This window comes from Chiloscyllium plagiosum, unplaced genomic scaffold (assembly GCF_037043375.1).
Source record: "Chiloscyllium plagiosum isolate Xiang-an unplaced genomic scaffold, Cpla_swu_hap1 HiC_scaffold_36, whole genome shotgun sequence".
In the NCBI taxonomy this organism is placed as follows: domain Eukaryota; kingdom Metazoa; phylum Chordata; class Chondrichthyes; order Orectolobiformes; family Hemiscylliidae; genus Chiloscyllium; species Chiloscyllium plagiosum.
Genome location: NW_028270174.1, coordinates 46666134 through 46692180, shown reverse-complemented (window position 1 = coordinate 46692180; position 26047 = coordinate 46666134). Strand labels below are relative to the sequence as shown.

Sequence of the window (26047 nt, the reverse complement as noted above, 5' to 3'; positions counted from 1 at the left end):
TCTAGGTTTCCTCCAACCTTCATGGTATCGCAAGGTTTCCTTTGTTCAATGTACTCATTCATGGTGGATTCCAGGAGATAAGCATATTTTCCTTTTGACTTTCGTACTCTAACCACACCTTCTGCAGTTGTTTTGACAAAGACAGATGGCTCAGCACTCTTCATATACGCCCACATTTTTTCAAAAAGTGCAATTTTGGATCTCTGCCAAGAAAGAATGATCAACTTACCAGAGACAGTTACTCTGCCTGCGCTTGAAAACAATATTAAATTATACACAGATTAAAGGGAATTTCCAACTGCAGTGCAAAACAAACATAATTGCTCCACAGGGCCAGAGTCAGGAAACCTTAATCACTTACAAATTCATTGAGAGGTTTTAATGAGAGATCTGCATGTGCGCAGCAGGAACACCCCTACAACTTTATGACTTCTTTTGTTCTTCCACAGAATAGGGGCATTGCTGACTGGGCATTTATTGGCCATCCCTAGTTGCCCTTGCGAAGATGGGTGACCACCTTTTTGAATGACTGCAGCCGTGTTGTGGAGAGAGACATATGTTAGGGAGGGAGCTCCAGGACTTGGACCCAAAGAGAAGAACATGAATGCTTGTCTTACTCCAGAAAAATGTCCAGAATATTTCCAAGAATGGACTTTATTCTGAGCATCCCTGGATTTCTTCACAGCTGCTTAAAGCTAGCTATATAAAATACACTGTTACCATACACTGTACATCTTCACTACATTTGTACATTAAAATCGAAATCAGAGTTCTGTAACTAGTGAAATGCCCTAAGGTACAAATCTAAACAGCTTCTTGTATTCTTTTGTCTAATGATTGAATTGGACAGGTGAATGAATGTTCAAGGCTGATTTTTCTTTGCCAGTCATTTACATTTCAAGCAATAAATGGTTAACCAGCAGTTGTAAGTCTGCTGGTTAACCATTAACAATTAAATATATGATAACTGACTTTTACAATTGTTAAGGTGTCATATTAAGACATGTTTGTTTAAAACATCTATTATAGCACCAACTGAAGGAATCCTATTGAATTGTCACATTTAATCTGTCACACTTCATTTCTTATATTTCCACTGGCAGTTAAGATGTAAGGCTAAAGATGTTATGTCTCATTGGAGATATCTTGGCTTGTAGAGGTAACTGGGACATGGAACCTGAAGTAACATTGTGGATGAAAAATATAATGAAACACGGGGGAGGAAAAGAGAAAGGATTGCAATTTATGAGAGGGAAAACAGCAAATGTAATACGTGGTCAGTTGGTTGCACAAAACATGGTGGAAGACATAACTGAAATGCTGTGTACTGAATGTGACAGAACAGGTTGCAATTTCATGAACAAAAATGCTGCAGAAGCTGGAAATCAGAGCTAGAAAGAGAAAGTGGTAGCACTACTTAGGTGGTTAGGCAGTATCTTTGGAGAGAGAAATAAATGTTCTATGTCTCTGACCTGTCAGCAGACTTCTGACACAAGATCAACAATCTGAAACAAAGGATAGTATGGGCAGTTTGGGTTTGGAGGCAGTAGGAGTGGGGATTTAAAATATGTCAACCTCAATGGGATTCCACACCCTTACACGTTTAGACCAAACAATCTTTGCAGGGGTTGGGAAAAATCCCATGCAACTGGCAACCACATAATTTTAGGATTCTGGTTTTAACATCCAGTGCTTGGATGTATTTCTTCAAAGTGGGCATCCTGGAACTCACTTAGGTCAACAATATTAAACTTGTTGCACATTAGAACCCATTCTTCAATGAAGAGATGAAAAGGTGAATTGAAAATCGTGTGGCCTTAGAGTAGTTTAGCTAGACCTTGTGTCTACTTGTGTTCTTTTGTCATTCATCTTAAATCAATGTCCTCTGATTCTCCTGCTTTAGCATGGGAATGATGTTTCCTGATTTATTTGTCCAGATACCTTACAATTTTGAACATCCCTACTAAATCTCCTCTCAGGCTTCCCTTGGAAAAATAACCTTCGCTTCTCCATTCTATCCCTAAGTTCCTCATCTCTGATCCAGGTACAGTAACTCAAAACTGGCAGCCTTGGTACCAAGTCAATGGTAAATTTTGAATCCTGCCAGTTTTCAGTTCTGGCAGATTTTGAATCCTGCCAGTTTTCAGTTCTGGCAGATTTTGAATCCTGCCAGTTTTCAGTTCTGGCAGATTTTGAATCCTGCCAGTTTTCAGTTCTGGCAGATTTTGAATCCTGCCAGTTTTCAGTTCTGGCAGTTCAGCCAGGTGGTTCAACCCAGGACAGGAGAAGTCAACAGTTGCCCCAATCACTCAGGAGCAGAGGAAAAGGCTAGCATGTGAAGTCAGTAAATAGTCAGCACCAATGTAACACCTTGGCAATTAAACCATTAAGCTAATTTGTTCATGTAATAATATTTAGAATTCATGTATGACAGCTTGTAGAAATGCCTGGTGTTTGGCCATCTCCAGCTTTGGGAAGCCAGATCTGAGGTTAGCTACCCGCACCATTCTCATGAATCTTTCATGCACCCTTTCTGCAGCCTTCTTCTTCTCCAGCACTGGACACAATACTCCATTTGAGGCCAAATCTGTAAATTCATTTTGACTTCTTGGCTTCACAGTCCTCTGCATTCATTTCATCTGCCACATGACTCCCCATTCATCCAGCCTGTCTGTCTCTTCTTATAACTTATCACTGTTCAGAGTGCTCGTACATTTTAAATATAAACAGAAAGTGCTGGAAATACTCAGCAGTTTAACAGTATCCATGGAGAGAAAAAAAAGTCCAAAAATGTGCAGGTCAGGTGAATTGGCCATGCTAAATTGCCCGTAGTGTTAGGTGCAGGGGTAAATGTAGGGGAATGGGTCTGGGTGGGTTGCGCTTCGGCGGGTCAGTGTGGACTTGTTGGGCCGAAGGACCTGTTTCCACACTGTAAGTAATCGAAAGTAATCTAATCTAATCTAAACAGATTAACATCAGCGTCTGATGAAAGATCATAACTTGAAACATTAGCTTTGCTTCTCTGTCCACAGATACAGCCAAACCTGCTGAATATTTTCTGTTCTGTCTCTTTACCTCCAGAAGTTCAAAATAATCACAATTTTAGATTCAAAATGCTAGAGCTTCATTGAATATTTTCTTTCAGTTGTGTGTGTGGCTGGGGAACCAATATGTTGTTGCTCAGGGCCTTGTTCGCAGTGCAGCAATAATGTACATTCACATAACAATTAGTTCTTGTATCTATATTTATGTAGCTATTCTTATCATTAATGTTTTTACATTTTGTTACACTAAAAGATTACCAATTAGATTTTGTAACTAAACTGAGCACCTTTAGATTCTCGTTTTGCTAGAGTTTGTTTTCTGTATGAAAATATTATTCATACTTTAGTAATAGGCTGTTGCGCCTTCTTCCAGTAAAATGAGGAGAATGGCATGCTATATTATTGATGCTATGCATTTTATACTGGTGCTGCAACCACCTGGTGTGGTTAAAATGATGCTATTGTGTCACTGGCTATGATATTGTTAATGTTGTACCGCTTGTTAGTGATGCTAAAGGTTTTGTTTCACTGGTTTGCAAGTATTGCTACTGATCCTTTCTGCTTTTCTATGTCTTCACAATTGGATTCTTTACATATGGGTGTATTCTTTAAACATTTCAAACACGGATTCAACATGCTTATTGATCTGTTGACCTCCTTCTGCCTATGTGTCAGTGAGTTACTGTCTTATCTCATTCTGGTGATGGAAAAGGAATGTCTTTTTTGAGTGAGTTATCTTCAACTTTCTTCAACTCAACAGAACTGCAGGTGATTTCAGGATGGTCTTGAGAGGTACACATCAGAGTGACAATAAGGCAAGGTTTGGATCTTCCTTTGTCTTTCAGCATATTCTGAGGGCTCTCTTAACTATCTGGATGTAACTTTAAATAAACCCATGACGCGACGTGCAGGAATGATGATGTTGAACTTTTGTCATTCATCAAATCCCCATAAATCTATAGAAATTAACTGGATTCCACTACTACATATACCTTTCAAGAACCCAGAGCTCAGTGAACACAATTCATACGAGTGAGTTGATTAGTGTAGCTCTCAAATCTTTCACATTTCTGAAAAAAAGGCAACTTTCAGAAATAGCCTGCAATATTAAGGTACCATGCCACTTAATTGTGAACAAATAAATTGACTCCTACAATATGACAAGATCTCCGTAGAGCTTTAGTAAATATCATATCCTCCTAATTTGTGTTTTTGATCTTCTGGCATACATTACAAGTAGACAGAAATTTTTTGATGCCTTTGTAAAGACATATCTAGGACACAGGTGATCTGTTCCTGACCTTACAGTTCTCTATTCCTACATGACCTTTGTATATCTTGTGGAGAAGGTTTTGCTGCATCATTTTGATGATAATCATCCTGGATTCAGCCATCAAAATGCCATCTTCCAGTGTGATGTCATCATAGAACAGCCTGATTACTGGTAGAGTTAGCTGCATCTCATCAGGATATCCTCGATCACTTGTTGAAAAAACATCTGTAACTCTTCACCTTTGCTAGTCTTGTCTTTAGCTTGACTCCGTTTATGCGGTGTTACATTATTTAAGTGATAAATTTCACTCCTGCTGCAATAATTGAAATAAGGTATCTACCAGTTCCATTTCTCTGCTGGCTTGTATTTCAGAAACTCAACTCTGAAGCTTCAAAAGTAACTCTGCAGTCTTATTGGTGCTTTAAGCATTTTTTTTTCCGTAGATCTGCTTGAGAGGATGATGATCACTCCCCACAAGAATTTTCTTCCATACAGATATGTACAAAATTTCACACCTCCATACATGACTGCCAAAAGCTCTTTCTTCTATCGACGTATCTGGTCTCAGCTGGTTTGTGCTTTGGTGCAAATGCTATTGATTGTTTCTCTTGTCCCAGGGCTGTTCCTATTCCTTTTACTTGCAGTTTGATAGATTTCTCTCTGTTGTAGTGTGTGATAAGTTTGTCTCCTTGCATAACATTCCACTGAGTTTTTTGAAATTCTTATCGTCCCTGTGTCATTTGGTTTTCAATCACTTTTTCACTTGCTGTGAATTCTGAAATGTGAGATTCAAAAGAATTCACATACTGAATTAAACCAAGGAAATGTCTTGACACTTTCTGGTCTCTTGTGGCTATCATCACTGAGATAGCTGTGATTATGTCATAACTTAGTTTGATTCCATTGGGTGTAGAGACCAATCTAAAGAGCAGCACTGGAACTGACATGTTTACAATATATTTGTCTAAGTTGAGCATGACTCCAGTTTCCTTTGTTTGTCCATGTTTTTATGTAGGTAGCCATGGTCTTTTCCATCTGGACAATGGTTCTAATTATCAGCTGTTCTCTGCCTGCTCCTTTACATCCCTTGCCTTTTTTCTCCCTCCTAATTCATGTCTTAATCAATCTGTTTAGAAAGTCACTACACAGTGGAGCTGGAACTCAGAGTCATGGCAAGCCTGCTGTACTTGACATTCTCAGGCGATCTCTCATCCAAGTACTAATCCAGCCTGAGAATGGTTGGCTTTCGAAATCAAGTGAAATCAGTTGTTTTCAGACTAATATGACCAAAGACATAATATCTGGGTGCTTGAACCATACCAAAACTGATTTGAACAAATAACTTCCCAATTTGAGACTAGGTGTGCTTTTGCATTTCTTGTATGTCTCTTGTATGTCTCATCCTGGCTCACATTGAATCAAAAAGCTAGACACAGCAATTTGTACTCTCTACAGGAAGTCTTGTGCGTTGTTAAAAGTGAAGTTTTCTCATGCTCCATGATCCACTTCTAGCACCAGACTTTGTGAAAACCCTTGTTCTGGCTAATGCTTTGGGATCCATGCAAATTTCTAGCTGTCCACTTGGCTTCTCTCTTACAACAATGGAATTTGCCCAATCTGTAGGCTCCGACTGTGACAAACGTCTCACTTCCTTCCATCTCTTCAAACTGTCTTTTAAGCTTTCTTGTCAGCTCTCTGGTTACGTCCTCTGGAATTAAATCATTGATCCCTTCACTGACCCAATGATGTGATATTCAAAATCTTCAAAGCATCAACAGTCATATCAAAACACTGCAGAGGCATTTGCACCAGATCTTCTTTGCTTTTAATTGGAGAGTATTTTTCAATGAGAACTTAGCATCAATCCTCAATGTAATTGCTCACTTCAAGTTTATTGAGACAAAAAGGTAGTTCTTCATAATTACTCAAATCCAAGATAGCAGAATCATCTCTTTCCGTGACCTAGAATGTGCGGTTAACATATCTTCCTTTGTGTATCACTTTCATTTGCTTTACTGTATCAACCCAGCTTCCTTTCTTCAAAGAATCATAGAATCCCTACAGTGTGGAAACAGTCCATTTGGCCCAACAAGTTCACACCGAACCTCTGAAGAGTAACCTATTCAGACCCATTCCCTATCCTTATTACTCTACATTTACTCCTGACTAATGCACTTAACCTACGCATCCCTGAACACTATGGGCAATGTAGCATGGTCAATCCACCTAATCTAGACGTCTTTAGATTGTGGGTAGAAAACAGAGTACCAGGTGGAACCCCATGCAGAAACAGGGAATGTGCTAATTCCATACAGAAATCACTCAAGGCTGGAATCCAATCCTGGGTCCCTGCTGCCTTGAGGCAGCAGTGCTAACCACTGAGCCACCCCCTGATTTGGGTAGTCAGCATCTACTTTTTTCTCCTCATGGTTTCATCTGCTCCAGCTTGTCATATTGTGAGCTTGTTCTTTCCAGTCAAATGTTTTCATACCTCAGGCTGTGGAGATCCCCAAATGAGTTGATCCATCAGTTCTTCATCTGCGCTTTTCAATGTTGTTAAGAAATTGTCAATTCTGGTTCCTGCCTGAGGTTTTGAATATCAATCTGCACTTTCATTTAAACTGCTCAGATGCCTCCGCAAAATCAACTATTTCCCAAATCAACACAAGCTGGATCAACATCACCATTTTGTTTTTGTACCATTCACTTTGCTTTCCTCCCCGTATCTAGCACTGTTCAAGTTGATTTTTCACTAGTTCACTAACATAACATTAAATCAGCTTAAAATGTTTGTGTTTTTATATCCTGCTGCTACTAGGTTGTGCTTTGTTGAAACAAAAAGGGTAAAATAGAAAAAAGACTCAAATGCTGGAGCTTCGTTGTATTTCTTAAAGCATATCATGTGTCTAATACATGTGTTTGTTGGACTAATGTTGCTTGATATTTGACTGTAGTGACACCCTGGACTTACATTCACTTAAATTTCCTAACTTTTTACAAATAATTTGACTATACAAAACAGATGTTGCCAGACCTGCAGTTTTTTGAACATTTCTATTTTTGTTTTTAGATTTCTGGCTGATTCTGTATTCGACTTTTGGACTTTTACAAGTTTTGAGTCAACTGCAAATTTTTTAATGTTTCCCTGCACAATTAAGCTTAAATCATTAATATAGAGCAAGTGAAGCCTAATACCAATCCCTGGAGAAACACCTTTCTTCAGTCCAAAAGAAAACAATTCAGCCCAACTTTTTTGTTATTGTCTCTTTTAATCCATACATTTCAATTTATCTGATAAGCCTGTCATTTGGTACTATTTCCCAGATTACTGTTTTCCCATCACTTACATTAAGTTGATTAGCCTTGACTTAATTTGTTTATGCTTACACTCTTCTTTTAAACAAAGAATGTTTATTCAGAGGACAAAATCTAAGAACATGTCTTCACCACTTTGAAGCTGATTTTTAATTTTTTTCAAAGTCATTACATTAGTGACTTTAGTCACTTCAATCTCAACTTTCCTGCTGCCAGCCTTCATTGCAGAATAGGAGCAACTGATGCAGCTAAAGCACAGACCTCCGATAAGGAGCAACAGGAGCAGTCTTACCAACTATAGAAGCATCTGGAACCATGCCAACAGATTCATCACCAGGACCAATAACTATAGCTGTGGCAATAACAAGCACTCAAAGGGAGAAAAGTCCAGCTCGCTGAACTTTGTACCATAGCATAGGATATATCAATAAAGAATGAGCTTTCTCAATATGACAGGAACAAGCTCAAGACATTTTGAAGAATGGCTGCTGACATCTATAGCCAGAGACAAAAAAAGTGCAGATGCTGGAATCCAAAATAGACAGGCAGGAGTCTGGAAGAAGTCAGTGAGTGTTGACTATTCAGGTAGACAATTGAGGAGGTGTGTGAACAGAGATGTATACAGCATATAGAACTATGGTGTGTTCATCAATGTTTTGCTGGAGAACATGAGGGATATCAGGGAGTGATGTGCCATTCACTTTTTTTGATCTAGTGAAGTCAGTATCTGACTCTGTATCTAAATCCTAGGCATCGCAGTCTTGCAGCTGTAAGCTTCCATAACTTCCAGTCTTGCCTGGTCAGTTTGTGGGGTTGGCCTTTTCTTCCCAACCCGAAGAAACAGCATGTCCCTTCTGACCCTCACTGTCTCCAGTATGAGAGTTCGGATGAAGCCAGAAAAAACATTCTTTCCCAGACGTGATTCCATTTTTTTGCCTCCAGCCACACTGACCCCAGATGGTGTCTCTGCTATTGGCCTGTTACTAGCTTTTAGAACATAGAACATAGAAGAATACAGCGCAGTACAGGCCCTTTGGCCCTCGATGTTGCGCCGATCCAAGCCCACCTAACCTACACTAGCCCACTATCCTCCATATGCCTATCCAATGCCCGCTTAAATGCCCATAAAGAGGGAGAGTCCACCACTGCTACTGGCAGGGCATTCCATGAACTCACGACTCGCTGAGTAAAGAACCTACCCCTAACATCTGTCCTATACCTACCACCCCTTAATTTAAAGCTATGCCCCCTCGTAATAGCTGACTCCATACGTGGAAAAAGGTTCTCACGGTCAACCCTATCTAAACCCCTAATCATCTTGTACACCTCTATCAAGTCACCCCTAAACCTTCTTTTCTCCAATGAAAACAGCCCCAAGTGCCTCAGCCTTTCCTCATACGATCTTCCTACCATACCAGGCAACATCCTGGTAAACCTCCTCTGCATCCGTTCCAGTGCCACCACATCCTTCCTATAGTATGGCGACCAAAACTGCACACAATACTCCAGATGCGGCCGCACCAGAGTCTTATACAACTGCAACATGATCTCAGGACTCCGGAACTCAATTCCTCTACCAATAAAAGCCAGTACGCCATATGCCTTCTTCACCGCACTATCTACCTGGGTGGCAACTTTCAAAGATCTGTGTACATGGACACCAAGATCCCTCTGCTCATCCACACTACCAAGTATCCGACCATTAGCCCAGTACCCCATCTTTTTGTTACTCTTACCAAAGTGAATCACCTCACACTTACCTACATTGAACTCCATTTGCCACCTTTCTGCCCAGTTCTGCAGCTTATCTATATCCCGCTGTAACCTGACACATCCTTCCTCACTGTCTACAACTCCTCCGACTTTCGTATCATCCGCAAACTTGCTCACCCAAAACCTTCTAGCCCCTCCTCCAGGTCATTTATAAAAATGACAAACAGCAATGGTCCCAAAACAGATCCTTGCGGAACACCGCTAGTAAATGCACTCCAAGATGAACCTTTACCATCAACTACTACCCTCTGTCTTCTTCCAGCCAGCCACTTCCTAATCCAAACCTCCAACTCACCCTCAATGCCATACCTCCGTATTTTTTGAAGTAGCCTACCATGGGGAACCTTATCAAATGCCTTACTAAAATCCATATACACCACATCTACCACTTTCCCCTCGTCCACCTCCTTAGTCACCTTCTCAAAGAATTCAATAAGGTTTGTGAGGCACGACCTGCCCTTCACAAAACCATGCTGACTATCCTTGATCACATTATTCCTATCCAGATGTTCATAAATCCTATCCCTTGCAATTCTCTCTAAGACTTTGCCCACAACAGAAGTGAGACTCAACGGCCTATAGTTACTAAGGTTATCCCTACTCCCCTTCTCGAACAAGGGAACCACATTTGCTAGCCTCCCGTCTTCTGGCACTACTCCTGTAGACAACGAAGACATAAAAATCAAGGCCAATGGCTCTGCAATCTCCTCCCTTGCTTCCCAGAGAATCCTAGGATAAATGCCATCAGGCCCAGGGGACTTATCTATTTTCACCCTTTCCAGAATTTCCAACACCTCTTCCCTACATACCTCAAAGTCATTCATTCTACTTAATTGTGACTCAGTATTCACATCGGCAACAATGTCATTCAGTGTCTCCCCAGTCTCTTCAGCCTCCACACGCAACTTCCCACTACTATCCTTGACTGGACCTATTCCTACCCTAGTCATTCTTTTATTCCTGACATACCTATAGAAAGCCTTAGGGTTTTCCCTAATCCTACCAACTAAGGACCTTTCATGTCCCCTCCTTGCTGCTCTTAGCTCTCTCTTCAGGTCCTTCCTGGCTATCTTATAACTCTCAATCGCCCCAATTGAACCTTCACACCTCATCTTTACATAGGCCGCCCTCTTCCATTTAACAAGGGATTCCAATTCCTTATTAAACCATGGCTCCCTCACATGACCCTTTCCTCCCTGCCTGACAGGTACATACTTATCAAGGACACTCAATAGTTGCTCCTTGAACAAGCTCCACATATCAATTACGCCCATGCCTTGAAGCCTACTTTTCCAAGCCACGCATCCCAAGTCACGCCTCACCGCATCATAATTTCCCTGCCCCCAGCTATAACTCTTTTCTTCTGCCTATGGGTTTATCCAATAAAATTTCATCCATTAGCTCCATAGAGAGAAACTTATCGAGACAACAAGGGTCCCTGTGTACACTGAAGAGCCAGTAGTACAACACATACACACACGCACGTGCACGTGCACACGCACACACATATAAAACCCCCCCATAGGGGTTGTCAAGAACCTCAGAAAAGAAGTCTCAACTCCAAAGAACTGTCGAACAGCAGCTCCTCTGCATTAAGCAGAGGACCTGGGGACAGTGGCTGATACCCACCTGAATCCTGGGATTAAGGAGGGACTCAAATATGGGTGAGTTAATGTGTGAAAGACCTCATGGGGTAGAGATAGCAGAGGCAAGGGTGAAGAAGAACAAGATCAAGAACAAGGCAATAGTGGTGGCTCCCAACATGACCACCTCTTTGTGTCTTGATGCTTGACCAGGAACTAAATACTTTTGAGTGAGGTAACCACCTATGTCCTCCCAAGAATCTCATAAGCAAATGTTTGCTTATCATGGTCCCTGCATGGTAACACCCTTGTCCACCATTTTATTAGTACCAGTATCAGTGGTGAGGCCATTTACTGGCCACCTAAGGGTGTCAAATAGAGGGACTTAATTGGTGACTGGGTCTGGGAACTAATCTTCGACAGAACCAGGCTGGAGGGTGGAGGCAAAAGGTGTCAGACCCTCACGTGCCACCTTCCTATCTGATAAAATGCCTCAAGTCACCAAACGTGGCAGAGGAGAAGACAGAAGATTTTGCGCAAATTTTCTTCTCACAGTTGCTGCCTAACCTGTTGAATATTTTAGACAATATCACAAAGGAAAAGATAGTCATGCAGTATGAAAAAGAATAATCCTATTAAATTGACAGATAAGTTCCAGATAATGAAGAAACAGATAACAATGAAAGAGGAATTTGGTGATGAAAGCCCTATTAAAGTACGTTTCACATGTATATCCCCAATCTAAACCAAACAGACAGATGTAATGGGATGTGAAGGGACCTGGCATAGATAATAGCTGATCCACTTAATCATTAAGGCCGTTAAGATTTTTCACCACCAATTAAGTAAACAGATTGGATAAAAATACATCAATGAAAACACACAGATTTTATCAGGTCATTAACATAATTTTAGATTTTGATCTGGATTGATCTACAAAGCAATTGAGAGTTGAGAGACAAAAATAGCATGCTGGACAAGTTAAAGGGACCTGACAACTGGAGATGAATGTTACATAAGCGAAGGCAAAGGTTCTGACAGAAGTGGTTACAGAACAAGTTTTACAAGTGTGGAAGCAATGCTGCCTTAGGTGATTTCAAGGAACATTGTTCTCCATGGCACTGCAGGTCTCTCATGGTCAGTACAGGGATGCTCCCAAGATTCAGCTCAGAGCTGATCATTACTGTCATTGAATGTGCCATTTTCTATTAGGTATGCTGACAGCAACCACCCATTTGAAACTCTGGTGAATTTAACTTTTCAATTATTTTGACAGACATCATTTGCCATAGAAAATGGGTGTTATCTAATCCTTCCAATGTTCTACTGCACTCGTTGGGTTGCCATCAGCCCAGATAAGCATCCCCTCCCTACCAACAGCTGTTGCTTGCCTCATTACCTTTTCACCACTTTGTTATACCCTAAGCATTCCAATGGTTAGCAATCTTGCTTGGCACCTTACTTACCTGCCCCCTCTCATCTGGCACCCTTCCCATCTGGCACCCTAACCACTTAACCAACTGCCATGCTGGCCTTACACTTACTTTACATACTTAACCTTTCACAACAGCTGTCAAAGGGCCTGGCTGTGGTGTTGTACATTTAAGTCGCATTGAGCACTGACTGCTGCAAGAGGGGATGTGATTTGATTTCATCCTTGCATTCTGCAATCTGGGTGAGCTATATTGATTTCATTTACACTCTGTATTTCTGAAAGAGGCAGGATCTGAATTCATAGCTAGAGATGGAACAGAGTTCAGTACAGATATAACAAACTTGAACAGAATGGCAATTCATCCGTGATTACCACTCAGTGGAATAAGCAGGCCATTATTTTTTGCCTGTATTATCTTTGCCTGGATGGCACAGTGATGTTTTCTTCTTTTCCAATTTTATCTTCATAAGAGAGTACCAGTGTTTTGAAATAGTTTACCATTTTAACACTGGTGTCTGTATCCAACAGTGAAATATATGTAACCTGCAAGTTCCTTTTCTGTAGCTCAATAACATGTCAGATTCCTGACTCACTAGCATGACATTAGCATTTTCCTCATCTGCCATCTTTACAATTTTAGATGTACACCACTCTACTGCCATTGAAATTTGGATGAAACAAAATTATTGTTGGAAGGTAGGTGGCATGGCAGCCAACTTGAGCAAAATGAGATTCCATTAATTGCAAGGTGGAAATGATCTGATACCATTTTTTTTTCAAGTGAATTTGGCTGAATGATAAATATCGGTCAAGACACCAGTAAAACTTTGCAAAACTCAATGAAATAAAAACATGTTATGATTCTCATGGACTGCTCTAACAAAGTATAAATAGAAAGCTGGTGATCATGAACTGGATTATAGAGTCATAGAGTTATAGAGATGTACAGCATGGAAACAGACCCTTCGGTCCAACCCGTCCATGCCGACCAGATATCCCAACCCAATCAATCCCACCTGCCAGCACCCGGCCCATATCCCTCCAAACCCTTCCTATTCATATACCCATCCAAATGTCTCTTAAATGTTGCAATTGTACCAGCCTCCACCACATCCTCAGGCAGCTCATTCCATACACATACCACCCTTTGCGTGAAAAAGTTGCCCCTTAGGTCTCTTTTATATCTTTCTCCTCTCACCCTAAACCTATGCCCTCTAGTTCTGGACTCCCTGGCCCCAGGGTAAAGACTTTGTTTATTTATCCTATCCATGTCCCTCATAATTTTGTAAACCCCTATAAGGTCACCCCTCAGCCTCCAACGCTCCAGGGAAAACACCCCCAGCCTGTTCAGCCTCTCCCTATAGCTCAAATCCTCCAAGCCGGCAATATCCTTGTAAATATTTTCTGAACCCTTTCACGTTTCACAATATCTTTCCGATAGGAAGGAGACCAGAATTGCATGCAATATTCCAACAGTGGCCTAACCAATGTCCTGTACAGCCGCAACATGACCTCCCAACTCCTGTACTCAATACTCTGACCAATAAAGGAAAGCATACCAAACGCCTTCTTCACTATCCTATCTACCTGCGACTCCACTTTCAAGGAGCTATGAACCTGCACTCCAAAGTCTCTTTGTTCGGCAACACTCCCTAGGACCTTACCATTAAGTGTATAAGTCCTGCAAAGATTTGCTTTCCCAAAATGCAGCACCTCACATTTATCTGAATGAAACTCCATTTGCCACTTCTCAGCCTATTGTTCCATCTGGTCCAGATCCTGTTGTAATCTGAGGCTACCCTCTTTGCTGTCCACTACACCTCCAATTCTGGTGTCATCTGCAAACCTACTAACTGTACCTCTTATTCTCGCATCCAAATCATTTATGTAAATGACAAAAAGTATAGGACCCAGCACTGATCCTTGTGGCACTCCACAGGTCACAGGCCTACAGTCTGAAAAACAACCCTCCACCACCACCCTCTGCCTTCTACCTTTGAGCCAGTTCTGTATCCAAATGGCTAGTTCTCCCTGTGTTCCATTTTTGCATGATCAGTGTTATGCTTTAAAAATATTGATGTTTTCTCAACCTAATCATAGTCACAATAACACTTTCACATCAGAAATAAGCTCAACACAAAGGTAAAAGTATTCTATCTTACCCTAAAGAATTCTTTTGTGGATCCAGCATCCAATGTTCCATATGCAATGTCTGTTTGCTTAGCAAGATCCTCCGCACTTTCAATGGGAGACACCATTCGTTCCACCGTCAGGAAAGCAGCTAAGTTAGCCGTGTATGATGATATTATGATCAAGGTAAAGAACCACCACACACCTCCAACAATTCGCCCCGACAGGGATCTAATAATAAGTGTGAAATGGATTTATAAAATGAAATGAATGCTTTCTTTGGGACAAAATGATCAGTCATGTATTATTGTGCACGGAATTTAATTACAGGGAAGCACATCAAGTGTATATTATGGCCATTTTTGAGAACAATTAAAAATACTTTCATAGATTTATGTCCATTGAATGATTTGTGAAGATAATGCTTTTAATATTATCAAACCTGTACAGCTCTACAGTTATTTTTCAGGAGACAGTATAATTTGGGCCTAATAGACAATAAAAGGTGCAACCCTGAAATGAGAATATTGCCAGCAATATGAGTATATGCCAGATGAAAACAAATTATAACTAGCTGACTTCCATGGTAGTTTTTTTTTAACTGCTTACATGGTATACAAAATAAAAGCAGAAATGGGATATTTGTACGCCAAGTACACATAGTATGGTTTTACACAAACACTGCATCAAATGCTTGAATGACTAGTTTCACTTAATCTTAAAAAGACATTGAGAACATTCAAAACAGATTGTACACAGATACAAGAAGCTAGGCATTTCATACATAAAAATGCAAAACTCAACATTCAGGGAACAACTTTTGTGGTGAATTGAATCAAGATGAATTATTTACAAAAACACAATATAATTTCTCAAACCCAGGTGCTTAATAAAAGACACATATTCTAAGCATGTTGTTCTAACAAATTTGTTACAAATATCCAAGTTTTGTGCACGCAGAAGAATTCAGAAATCCAAAGTTTTATTTGAAACAAGTTGATATTTGTATTCTCTTGTCCTCTTACCTTGCTCTAAAATTCTAAGAAGAGAAGTTAAATTTCTTTGAATTGTATTACTGGGGTTAAAATAAAGAAATAGTCTAAGTAAATTCCCATTACTGCTAATTCCATCAAATAACCAAGTAGCAACACTACTTTGATTTTTTAAAAAAATCAGCAGAAGTATTTGCATATCTCTCCACTTGTCAGGACTGTAAAGGTCACTGAACTTACGATATACCTGAGCAGATCTTTTGGTACCAAATTAATTTCTTTAATAGCATTAGACCTATTCTCCAACTACTCAGTGCTCTTCTGTATTTTGATAACAATAGAGTCAGGTGGGTTACTGATCAATCACATTAACTTTTATATTCACAAAGATATTTCAGAATCAATAAGTAAAACAAAAATCAATCTTTAAAAAATCACAGCAAAGGTTAATGCCTGGTAACCTTACACTGGCTCTCATCTCAAGGCTTCAATGGGTTTTTATTGGAAAGCACTAGTTTGCTAATTTTGAAGTGCAATAATGGCCATATTTCATGTGTTAGTTCAAAACAGTCAGTATTGGCAGACAATTCCATGCTCTGCAGCACTGTAATTCAACAATGAGGACATCATATTCGAACTGCTCAGCTACTTACCTAAAGGAAATAATTCCTCTGGTCGTGCATTGAAGAACATGGCAAACCTGTGTTTGTTTCTTTAAGTGAATTTAGGCAGTAATAAGACAAAGCAATCAGAGAAATTCATCCCCCTTGGTGTCCACAAATCTGCACTTTCCAACTGTATATCTTAAGAGTGGGTGATTTCTCCTCTCTGTAGCCCAAGGATGATCTCACCCCCCGCTGAGATCATCTATTTCAGCACAGACCCAGTAGTGGTCGTGGAATCTATGGCTCAGGAAACAATGCAAGGTGAATTTAATACTCATCATCAAAAGAAATGATTTTGTAATGCTCACGTTACTGTTTCTAATAGTTATAGCCTTTACTTTTTTTCCAGGTCTTTATAATTCTGTGAGTAATTTTATGGGATTGTCACCCAAATTTTAACAAAAGTACTAAATTACATCAAAATAAGAAAAAAACAAAAATCTAGCAGCAAAACATTGTTCCTTTTTTTTGTAAAAGACAGCTGCAATGAGGAGGATTTTTGAACCTTAACATTATGCACCAGGTTTCAAGAAATTATCAGAAATTAAGCTTTCCTCACCTGTCAAACCTATTAAAGGGAAAAGGGTACAGATATAAATTACATATGGTTTGTTTACTTTTTAATCAAAAGAGTAACAGTGGTTTAATAATTTTCTTCTTCCATGGAGGTGGAGTTTATCAATGTTCAATTGCACTTTCTAACCTAGATAGGAAATATATTACAAGGATTGAATATTCCATGTGCAATTCATCAGTGGATCTTAGTGACATCATAGCAGAGTTGAGCACTGCCAAGAGGCCATACACCTCACCTTTAGGAAAGAGGAAGACTGTTATATGCATCATTATCAACTATGATCACACACTTACTAATGGTAGAATAAGCAGATGTTAGAAGCAGCTACTCTGTCAATGAACCTCCAATATGTTACCATTCTTGTGTTAGAGTAGTGTCAATTATAAATTATGCATATAACTGCATCTCCAGTATTCTGACAAAACTCAGTAAAAATAGAAAACTAATTACCTGTTTTAGACCTGGACCACGAAAATAGAAAGCATCATTCAAATAATGTCAACAGAAGAAGTTAAGATGAATCCAGCATCTAGCATGACAAATTGTGAGCACATGAACAATGGTTGATTTTAGTGGTTATTTACCGGTTAACAATTATCATGGTTAGGGGTGACTAATATGTTGTTAATAAACTGCAAACAACTTGCTTGTAAGTAATTATTCATTAGTCATTCTTTTGTATATTTTAAATAACTAAACATACTTGTTTAACTATGAAAGGGGCGAGGGAAAAATATTATTATTTTCTTAACTAACAAGATAGCTACCTCTCTTCAAATTATGATGCAGAATACAATTCATTTCTGTCTAAAATAGCTGTAAAAGTGCTTCAAATATGCAATACTGAGTCAAATATTGCCAGACTAATGTTGAAAGTGATGTACTTAGCTACAAATCGGGAATAAAGTTACTAATCTAACCTAACAAAATAAATAATGTGCTAAACAATCCATGAACAAGACTTACTAAATAGTGTGTAATTTTATGAAAATAGGAGATCAATATATAAAATATTCTGAATTTAGTAATTCATGACGAATATCTCTGAAAAATGCAGCAAATCTGTTTTAAACCTTTACTTGATTCAAAGACTAGCAGTACTGTTCACATTAAATATACAAGACTCAAGAATTTTAACTGATCATGGTTTAGATAAAGCTGAATATATATATTAGAAGGAACGTAAATTTTCAAAAAGTAGAAAAGCAAAGATGATTATGGCTGCCCTTAATATTATCTTTAGGTTAGATTCCCTAATGTATGGAAACAGGCTGCTCGGCCCAACAAGTCCACATCAACTCTCCAAAGAGTAACCCACTCAGATCCATTCCCTTACCCTATTTTAACCCCTGACTAATGCAATTAACACTATGGCCAATTTAGCATGGCCAATTCACCTGACTTGCACATCTTTTAGATTGTTGGAGGAAACCTGAGCACCCAGAGGAAACCCATGCAGATATGTGGAGAACATGCAAACTCCACACAGTCACCGAAGGCTGGAAACAAATTGGGGTCTCTGGCGCTGTGAGGCAGCAGTGCTAATCACTGAGCTGCCCACAATAGTACCTCAGATAAATATTTCTAGCATATTTGATGCTTAGTAGTGGATTTCATTGAAAGATCTCAGCTGTCTCATAGAACATAGAACATAGAACAATACAGCACAGAACAGGCCATTCGGCCCACGATGTTGTGCCGAACATTTGTCCTAGCTTAAGCACCCATCCATGTACCTATCCAATTGCCACTTAAGGTTCGCCAATGATTCTGACTCTGCCACTCCCACAGGCAGCGCATTCCATGCCCCCACCACTCTCTGGGTAAAGAACCTACCCCTGACATCTCCCCTATACCTTCTATCCTTCACCTTAAATTTATGTCCCCTTGTAACACTCTGTTGTACCCGGGGAAAAAGTTTCTGATTGTCTACTCTATCTATTCCCCGATCATCTTATACACCTCTATCAAGTCATCCCTCATCCTTCGCCGTTCCAATGAGAAAAGGCCTAGCACTCTCAACCTATCCTCGTACGACCTATTCTCCATTCCAGGCAACATCCTGGTAAATCTTCTCTGCACCCTCTCCAAAGCTTCCACATCTTTCCTAAAGTGAGGCGACCAGAACTGCACACAGTACTCCAAATGTGGCCTAACCAAAGTCCTGTACAGCTGTAACATCACTTCACGACTCTTGAATTCAATCCCTCTGCTAATGAACGCTAATACACCATATGCCTTCTTACAAGCTCTATCCACCTGAGTGGCAACTTTCAAAGATCTATGAACATAGACCCCAAGATCCCTCTGTTCCTCCACCTTACTAAGAACCCTACCGTTAACCCTGTATTCCGTATTCTTATTTGTCCTTCCAAAATGGACAACCTCACACTTGGCAGGGTTGAACTCCATCTGCCACTCCTCAGCCCAGCTCTGCATCATATCTAAGTCCCTTTGCAGCTGACAACAGCCCTCCTCACTATCCACAACTCCACCAATCTTCGTATCATCTGCAAATTTACTGACCCACCCTTCGACTCCCTCTTCCAAGTCATTAAGAAAAATTACAAACAGCAGAGGAACCAGAACTGATCCCTGCAGAACTCCACTTGTAACTGGGCTCCAGGCTGAATATTTACCATCTACCACCACTCTCTGACTTCTATCCAACTGGCCAAATTTCCCACTATCCCATGCCTCCTGACTTTCCGCATAAGCCTACCATGGGGAACCTTATCAAATACCTTACTAAAATCCATGTATACTACATCCACTGCTCTACCCTCATCCACATGCTTGGTCACGTCCTCAAAGAATTCAATAAGACTTGTAAGGCAAGACCTACCCTTCACAAATCCAGACCTACCCTTCACAAATCCTTTGTCAACAAATTAATTTCAGAGCCAGGGATCTATTAAAATAAATTGTTGTACTGGATATCCCTTTTTTTTAAGTTTACCAAAAGCATGTTAATGTGAATAAGAAACAATTAGATGAATTGATGGGTGATGGTCTAACAAGGCATGAAATTCTTACCATTTGTCATCATTCTTCTCGTTGGCTTCTGTTAGGTACACATAACCATTGATTGTAAATGGAAATATGCAGCAAAAACACGGTACCCCTCCAAGAGGACTAAATAATGACTGTAACCTTATGCATTTTACAGTCTCAGCAGCATGGTGTATATACATTCACTGTAGAATTACATGAATGATATTATAAGATATCATTTGTGTAATTTTTCGATCTAAATAAAATATGCATTTTTCCTTATTTTCCCTTTTTTATAGCCAAAACATTCAAATAAATTTTCATGTTATTTCTTTTTTTGTTTTTATATTGGGAAACTATCTGATTTAAGTGCAAATGTATATCCACCATGGCATCAGATAGGGACCGAAAATACACAAAGCTAAAATGCTTGAGTGACCAACCTTGGCGAAATATCGCATCCTTGCTGCATAAAGGCACCCAGAGAAAACCAGAGACTATTAAATATCCCAAATTCATTAGTTTGGTCGTTACTTTGTGTTTCCCGTCCATCTTCGTATTCCTCAGTGTGCCACTCATATGGACTAAATCTGCTGACCAGGAATAAAACTACGCTGACCCCGATGTAAGCGAAGACAATGCACATCCAGATTTCATAGGCTAATGGATCTAGAAAGGAAAATACTCCTGGCTTTGACTTCTGGGGCTTCTTTATCATGATGGATATCCCAAGGCTCATGAAAGGCTTTGAAAAGTCGATCACCTCTTCTCTTACCAATGTTATTGTCAATGGGGCTACTGCAATATCTGCCTTCTGCAGAGACAAAACACAGGTAGAGAAAAAATATCATTATTAATGGGTAAGAATATAATAGATTAACAATGTACTTTTAGGCAAGTAAAAATAATGTTCAAATACTGGCATTTTCTACTTGTGTCTTTGATTATAATCATTCAATATTGATGAAGATGCTCTCTCTTCATTGATGCTTCTACGTATTTCCTGTTGTAATTTTAAATATAATTATGCACAGTTAATGTTACATCGTTGAAGGTAGTTGTTCCAAGGCTATTGCTTCTGAATATTAGTCAAAGCAAGGCTGCAATTTAATTAAAATGTAATAGAATAATACAATAAAATCACAACTGCCTTATCATTTAAAATTACAAAGATGATAAACTCAGTGCCCCGCTGGGCTTAGACTTCATTTATTAATTTAAGCATGCATATGAACTGTTCTTAATGATATGGAAACTGTTGGGTCTGGAGTGGTATTGTTTGTTTATCATGATTCCATGTAAAAGGATTTGATCCAATATCAAAAAAGGAGATGTTTACAGATTACATTACAGTGTGGAAACAGGCCCTTCGGCCTAACAAGTCCACACCGACCCGCCGAAGCGAACCCACCCATACCCCTACATTTACCCCTTACCGAACACTACGGGCAATTTAGTATGGCCAATTCACCTGACCTGCACATCTTTGGACTGTGGGAGGAAACCGGAGCACCCGGAGGAAACCCACGCAGACACGGGGAGAACTTGCAAACTCCACACAGTCAGTCGCCTGAGGCGGGAATTGAACCCGGGTCTCTGGCGCTGTGAGGCAGCAGTGCTAACCACTGTGCCACCGTGCCGCCCACAAATGTTGTTCAACAAATATTGCCAATTGCAGACCAATAGCAATTTTTTATTTAAAGGTTTGCATTTGTGCAACCAAACCTGTAATGTGAAAATAGTTTACATTCATCCTTCATTAAATGTATCTTGTTACTTTAGGAAATGCAATTGTCCATCATCATCACATTTTCTTCATTTCTGGAAATAACAGAACAGAGTATCTTACTTATATATAGTCAATATTCAAATAAATGATAACATTTCCATAGGTTCTTACAATAGGCATATTGCCTATGTGCCAAAACAAGCATCATAACTTTATTCTCTTCTTGGCGACTATCCACTATGTATTGAAGGCATGTGTACTTTAATCATTGACTGAACTGCAATAAATCCATTTAAATTATTTGTTACCTTACCCCATAGACCAGCTCTCCCACCATTCCATTCCAAACTTTTGTTTCCCCATCCCTAGCGCCGTACTTCCCATCAGGCACTATGGATAGTTTGTACTTAAAGCCACAATGTTTGGCTATTTCTGCAGCTAGATCAACGCAATAGCCTTCGTACTGGTCATTTCCTTCGAATTGTTCATAATTTTTCTTCAGCATAACATAAGGTGATTCCTACAATAGAAAGTTTGCATCATTAAGAAGAATCTTTTTAAAGGTCAATTTCATGTTATACAGCATTCTCTGAAAATTATGGCATTCTTTGTCTCAGCTAGTTTTGGTGTAGCAGATGGAAAGTTCACAATAGATGGACTTTCTTCCAAGCCTGTGGGAGAATTTATGAACTCCATTTGTTGCCTGACTTGGATGGCACCACAAAAGATAGAAGTTTACTGTCTGGGAAAATGTGGATACAAACCCCATTGTCTTTTCCATTGGTTATCACCTTAGTCCAATGAACCAGCATCAGTAACATTACTGTATATAAAACAATTAGCTCTAAAGTAACATTTACATCTATGAATTACCACTAAAATTGCTAACAGTGGTTATTATTGTTTAAATGTTACCTAAAGAATTCAGAAAACTTTTATCAGATCACCTCATCCTCTGATTTTCAAATGAGAACAAACCAAGTTTGTCCAATCTCTCTTCATAGCTAAGATCCTCCAAACCATCCTCATAAACCATTTCTGTATCCTGTCCAATGCCTCCACATCCCTCTGGTAGTGTGTTGACCAGAACTGTACATAAGATTCCAAATGTGGCCAAACCTAAGTTTTATTTAGCTGCAAAATGACTTGCCAATTTTTATACTCTATGTCCCGACCGATGAAGTTGAGCATGCCGTGTGCCTTCTTGACCACTTCATCCACTTGTGTTGCCACTTTCAGGGAACTGTAGACCTGTACGCTAGATCCTTCTGTATGTTGATGCTACTAAGGGTTCTGCCATATATTGTATACTTCTCTCCTGCATGAGATCTTCCAAAATACATCACCTTGCATTTGTCCAGAAGAAACTCGATCTGCTTTGTTCAAATCTCCAGCCTATTTATATCCTACTATATCATTTGGCAACCCTTCTCACTATCCTCAGCTCCCTTGATGTTTGCGTCACCTGAAAACTTACTAATCAGGTCACATACATTCTCCTTCAAATCACCATATATTACAAACAACAGGGATTCCAATACTGATCCCTGCAGAACACCAATGTGTTCAGATCTCCAGTCATAAAAATACTATTCCCCTCCTCCTCTCTGTGTTCCATGACTAAGCCAGTTCTGTATCTCACTTATTAGCACACCACAGATCACATGTGACTTCATCTTTTGTATCAAGGCTGTAATGAGGTAATAAGCTGAATGCCCCTGATGGAACCACAGGGTGAGTCGGTTATTGTTAATCAAGTACTGCTAATAGCACGGATAATGACACTTTCCGTCACTTGACTAATTATCAAGAGTAGACGGACTTCAGTTCTGTTGACTCTGAGCATGGTGCTACATTGGACGCCCTGGTCTTTGATCATACCCTTCCTCAGGTGTCTAAAGGTTATGTTGGCCCACTAAATGTGGGATTAAAGCACATCATTAATGTCTGTGCATGTTGACAGTTGACTCCAAAGGTAAGAAAATGGTTCACATTGTCCAAGGCCTTGGTGTGGAATTTTGTGGTCTAGTAAGTGTGGTTTAGGAGGAACAGATTGGCGGAGAACCTTAATCTTCTGGATATTTTGTCTTCTGTCTTCTTCTGTCCTCTATACACAAATAAACCTCATTGAAGGTGTTGATAGTGGCTTGGGGCCCGGCACACTGAAATTTGCATAGATACAAGCATTGTCTGCATACTATAGTTCAATGACAGAGGATGATTTGATCTTGGACAGGTTGTTTTGTAGAACAACTCCACTCCAGCAGGGTGAAGTGGAGCATTGCTGCAAAGAAGATTGAAATAGTGATAGTGTTCAGTCCAAACCTGAAGTGGGTCAGTGTTTGGTCTTTTGCTTAGGATCATAGCTTGCATGTCCTCATGAATTAGCTGGGGAGGGGGGGAGGGGTCAGGAGACAAACTACTGGGGACAGCTGAAATGAAGAGCAATGCTCCATAATCCATTATAGTTGACAGTGTCAAAGGCTTTATGAGATCCAAGAAATTGTACAAGAGTTGGTTCTATTCCCAATGTTTAGAGAGTAAGTTCACATTACCTCTATGGAAAGAACTCTTCAGCCACAGGAAGGAGATGATTGAGAAAGATTCTGGTGATAACTTTTCCTGTGGCCATTAGTAAGGAGTAGTACTGGAGATGAACCCATCACTATTCCTGAAGACGGTCACAATTACAGCACCTCGAATTTCTCCCATGATTTCATGCTCTCCTTTTCAAATACAAACATTGAGGCTTTGTGATCAAAATGTTTCTCCACCATAATTTAGAGTTCCTGATGCATCACTATTCTTTGGCTGTTGAATAGCCCTTCCTACTCACACTGGATTTGAGTTGTGCTGAAATGGCGTATGGAGTTGAGGACACATGTTAAAGACAGAACCTTTGTTATGAGATCCTTGAAGTGCTCCTTTAAGTATGCACCAACATTGATAAACACTTCCCAACTCTTGGCCAGGAGTTGAGTGGGGCCATGGGCGCATTGACTGCAGGTAGTCTTGATGGTGCTAAAGAAGCCACACATATTACAGTGAATAAGTTCATGGATCCCCAAGCCATGAACTTAAAAAAAATACTTTTACTGTTTCTTTGTCAAGTGACCGAGCATCTCTTGATAGGTCCCAATTATGAAGGCTTTGACGGTAAGTGAGGTATTGTGGATGCTCTGCCTCTCTGGGTCACAAAGAGTCATCAAGTTGACATTGAGGCAATGGCTGAACAGAGTTCTCTTATCAGGGAGTTTGAGTGCACCAGCATCAATTTTCCAGTGGCATTATTTCTAGGCCAGACCCTAGTACAATGCTTGCACATTGCTTTTAGACTGAGAGGTGTATTGCCTTGACTTCAGTCATCAATGTCACAGTTAATGGTAGCTTCCATTTGAAAGTATCTGCAATCAAAGAGTTGGTTGCTTGTGAGAGATGAGCAATGTTTCATCATTACAACTTCCTTCAACCTTGGGATGCTGAAGTGGCTGCTCTTCACTCACATGGATGTGACTTAACAATTTCCAAAAGTAACAAAGCCTGGACAGCAGACATTATAAGAGTGCAAGTGGATATACAGGTTGTTTTCTGAAAATGTGCAATTCATCAATGTAATTTGGATGTAACGTGTTTGGTGGATTGGGGAGCAATTTTTTAATGTGAATTCATCCCCTGCATTAGACGTTGCGGTACACTGATGGCTGGACTCGCATGGCTTGACATCACATGGTCAGTTGGCTCACACGCTTTGTGGTGAAGTGTTTCCTGAAACATACAGTGCTGAACTCATTAATTCTCAACCTTGTTTTTTTTTTAAATCTCTCTGTGTTTTCCAAGAATATGGAAGGACAAAGTTGCAAGAATGTCAGTAGGAAGCATCCAGGTGAAAAAATCGTGAGTGGCGATTGTAAAAGAAAGGCTATAACACTTGAACAGAAGCTAGATGTTATAAGGTGTTTCAGCATAATGTTCATGCAATAGGAATAAAGGAGTCAACGCTACGCACCAGTGGAGACAATGCGGAAAGAATTAAAACAAGCTGCATTGCTGGAACAAATCTGAGCACTAGCAAGTCTGTGAGATCATGAAAAAAGGAACTAGAGGAGATGGAGCAGCTTCTAAGTGTGTGGATAGAAGATCAATTGAATAAGCCACCTGGGACAACATTTCTCACCATAAATCAGAAAGCCTCATCAATTTATGAGAACCTAAAGAAAAAAGCTGAAATTCCTGCAGCTTTGCCTGCCTCAGCTCTAGTAGTGCCTCATTTGCTGAATTTAAGAACTTCTATGCTTTTCATGATGTAAAGTTATGTGGCAAAGTTGCCGGTGCAGACAAAGTTAAAAATCACACAACACCAGGTTACAGTCCAACAGGTTTATTTGGAAGCACTAGCTTTCCAAATACTGCTCCTTCATCAGGTGGTTGTGGAAGTTAAGATCATGCTCACAGAATTTATAGCCAAATGAGTCCAGTGGAGATGTGATACAGTCAACAATCTCAGATTAAAACTTTAATGGGATATGCTGCTTTCTGT

General features: G+C 39.8%; 1 protein-coding gene across 3 annotated transcripts in view; it reads right to left on the bottom strand.

The window, feature by feature from the left end:
* Positions 1 to 26047, bottom strand: part of gria2b (glutamate receptor, ionotropic, AMPA 2b) — a 152211-nt gene that overhangs the window by 5031 nt on the left and 121133 nt on the right. For all 3 annotated transcript variants that reach the window (XM_043674000.2, XM_043673998.2, XM_043673997.2), the window contains exons 10-13: positions 21824 to 22030; positions 20225 to 20595; positions 14586 to 14784; positions 1 to 203 (exon numbers count right to left, since the gene is read on the bottom strand). The exon at positions 1 to 203 is cut by the window's left edge and continues 45 nt beyond it. In XM_043674000.2, coding sequence (XP_043529935.1) covers positions 1 to 203; positions 14586 to 14784; positions 20225 to 20595; positions 21824 to 22030 — 980 coding nt within the window. The remainder of the gene's footprint in view (positions 204 to 14585; positions 14785 to 20224; positions 20596 to 21823; positions 22031 to 26047) is intronic.